The sequence below is a fragment of the Nestor notabilis genome, unplaced genomic scaffold (genome assembly GCF_000696875.1).
Source record: "Nestor notabilis isolate BGI_N333 unplaced genomic scaffold, ASM69687v1 scaffold6990, whole genome shotgun sequence".
NCBI classification, from domain to species: domain Eukaryota; kingdom Metazoa; phylum Chordata; class Aves; order Psittaciformes; family Psittacidae; genus Nestor; species Nestor notabilis.
The window spans coordinates 479-3650 of record NW_009911488.1 but is presented as its reverse complement, the minus strand read 5'-3'; the positions used below and the strand labels follow the sequence as shown (position 1 = coordinate 3650).

The 3172-nt window shown below is 39.9% G+C and overlaps 1 protein-coding gene across 1 annotated transcript; it reads right to left on the bottom strand.

Annotated features, from left to right (window-relative positions):
• Window positions 1-260: 260 nt before the first annotated feature.
• On the bottom strand, window positions 261-2210 carry LOC104406112 (the record flags this gene model as incomplete). The annotated part of the gene is made up of 2 exons (XM_010015018.1): window positions 261-313; window positions 1179-2210. Coding segments are annotated over 2 exons (1085 nt in total), but the record flags the coding sequence as incomplete, so codon positions are not given.
• Between the last annotated feature and the right edge of the window lie 962 nt (window positions 2211-3172).

Here is a 3172-nt window from a genome sequence, read left to right as displayed (position 1 = left end):
GCCACCTACTCATCTGATACTTGAAAAAATTCAGAACAGTTCTGTACTTAAAAGGTGGGATGTACATATAATCCTTCTATGGATGAGAAAAGAACAAGAACAGGCAACTAACATGCTTAAGAAAAAAGGAGAACGGAATACAGCCTCTGCAAAAAATAGGACTGCAACTTCTCCATCCAGGTAGTGCTTGGAGAAGATGTTACACTCTCAACTAAACCATAGTTGTGCTACTATGGTTATGTTTCTCCTTAACTATAATTCTATTCTGATGATGGTTCCTTCATGGCTGTCTTCTCATCCAAATGCTCTTTATCTGGAAGAAAAATTGTATCAGTTATCACTCAGAACTCTGTAATACTCATTAGTTGACAGAAATGCTACTCCACATGTGTTTGGCATCTATTAAAAAAAGTGTTTATGAAACATTACTTCTAATTTGCAAAGTAAATCATCTGCTATCAGTACAGCCAAAACCTAAACTGAAGCAAGACTTTGTATGAAGTACAAATATCACTACTCCTTCAGACTAGCTTATTGTGTTAAATTCCTAGCACTCCATTAAATACCAACTGTTTTGGTGAAATTCTTTTGTACAACTATTACTCACTCATTTTTTTTTTTTTTACTGTGTTTCAAAAACTGACCTCACATGTAACTAAACACTGCACTACTGGTTAAACAAAGTTGACATTTCCATTGGAAATCGGGTGAGGGAGCAAGCAGGCCCCCTGGAATGGAGTATATTTCGTAACGAAAAGTACATTAAGACAATGAACTCCTGAATGAATTCACAAAAAAAATTACCTATAACACATTTCTAAATAACCACATTTGTCACAGAGTAAAGGCACTACTTCAAACTAAATTTGTGAATTCTCAAAATTGAACTTCAGATTACTCCATTGCTAATGCACCTTAAAAGCTTTTTTTTTTTTCCTTGAACAGCTGCAGATTACCTCAGAAAGTCAGATGAGCACCTTTCTTCCTACTTGCAAGATGGTGATGTAAGGAAGCATGTTTGCTTTTATGTCTCACTTTCCATATGGAATAAGCATACAAATAATCTGTGTCCCTAAACTTGCACAGCAAGGTTTAGCTATTCAGAGCAGGTTATTTATTGTACTATACCCAGTAACAGAAAGGACAAAATCTTGTTGTTAAAGCACATGGACACCTACCTTTCAATTTATGTTTTATTTCTAATGGGATTTCATGGAGCATTGATGCCATTTCCTCCAGACGTTGACAGGATACCAGCAAAGATGACAGGGAATATTTTCTTTCATTAGGGGATTTTGGTGATGGCATCTTGGTAAATTCTTCATCTAAGAAGAACAGTTCTTGAGAACTGGAGAACTCATCACTTTCTCCTTCTTCTGGTGCTAGACTTGCAGCTGATATAGAGCTTACAGATTCATCTCCATAAAGAATTTGATGCAGCTCCTCTTCACTTACAGATAGAGTCTTTTTCAGCGCTTCATGTGGGTTGAACAGGGACTGTAGATCTAACTTTGATCTTTTAATATCCTCCTCATTTTTTGAAACACCTCTTTCATATGGGCTGTCCATTATGTCAAAATCAGACTCAAAGCTTGCAGATGTGTTGGCATCTACATTACTAAGTTCTTCTCCTTCAAGACACCCCTCAAGTGTCTCACCCAATATACCCAGGCAGGCAGTTTCACCACTGATAGAATTTAACAATGAAGACATATTCCAGTGCAGCATCCCACCCATTAAGGAACCCTGAAAACGGTCTGAAGGTAGAACATTCGTTCCACAACTGTTTTCTGAACATACGTCTGGAGTATTCATGATGCTCTTTACACATTGAGAAGTATGTTCTTCTAGATCATCTACAGAACTTTTGTTCAAAACAGCGTATTGTAATCCCTGTGCTTCAGTTGTCTCACTTTCTTGTATTCCAGACGCTTCCAAAACTGGAGATTCAATATGACTTACCCTCATCTGCTTTTGAGGTCTAAATTCTGTAGAACTTAACTGGTACTTGTTTTCTGACAAGGCAGGATCAAAGATGGGTACAGGAAATGCAGGGTCAAAGCACACAAATCTGGAGTCTGCCACCTTCTGCAGTACAGGTGTAGCATCCACTGGAGCTTCTTCTATTGTTACCTCAGTTAGGTTCAGCTCTGTGTCTGACGAGTCCTCAGTCTGAACAGCTTTTCTCCATGATCTTCCGATTTCTGTAACTAAATGGAACAAACCAAGGTAAAAATTCATTACTTGCTTACTTTCTATCCTGGTTTCAGCTGTAACAGCAATTTTTTTTTTTCTTCCTAGTAGCTGGTACAGTGCTGTGTTTTACCTTTAGTCTGAGAACAATGCTGGTAACACACCGATGTTTTAGTTGTTGCTCAGTAGCACTTACCCTGATCAAGGCCTCTGCCAGTTAGAAGGGGCACAGGAAGCCAGGAGGAAGCAGAGACAGGACACCTGACCCAAATCAGCCAAAGGGGTATTCCATACTACAGCACATCATGCCCAGTATATAAAATGGGGGAAGTCACCCAGAAGAGACCAGTCACTGCTGGAGTCGGGCTGGGTATGGGTCACTGCCTGAAGAGCAATTGTATTGTGCATCACTTGGGTTTATTGTTGGTTTTCCTTTCTCCCTTGTCATCATCATTAGTAATAGTAGTAGTATTCTATTGTACTTGATTTCAATTATTGAACTGTTTTTATCTCAACCAGTGGGGTTTACATTCTTCCAATTCTCCTCCCCATCCCACCCAGAAGGGAGGAGCAGGAGGGAGGTGTGAGCAAACGGGACCTTCACAGGAGATTCAGTTTTTAGGAATAAAATGGCAAGGTGGACAGCAACAGATCCCTACAGATGTGCTGAACAAGATAACAACAATGTTTCCACCAACTAACAAGAAAGAAACACAAGCTTTCTTAGGTGTTGTGGGGTTCTGGAGAATGCACATCCCAAATTACAGTCTGATTGTAAGCGCTCTCTATCATGTGACGCGAAAGAAAAATGATTTCAAATGGGGCCCTGAGCAACAACAAGCCTTTGAACAAATTAAACGAGAAATAGTTCATGCAGTAGCCCTTGGACCAGTGCTGACCAGGCCAGATGTGAAAAATGTGCTCTACACCGCAGCTGGGGAGAATGGTCCTACCTGGAGCCTCTGGCAGAAAGCTCCAA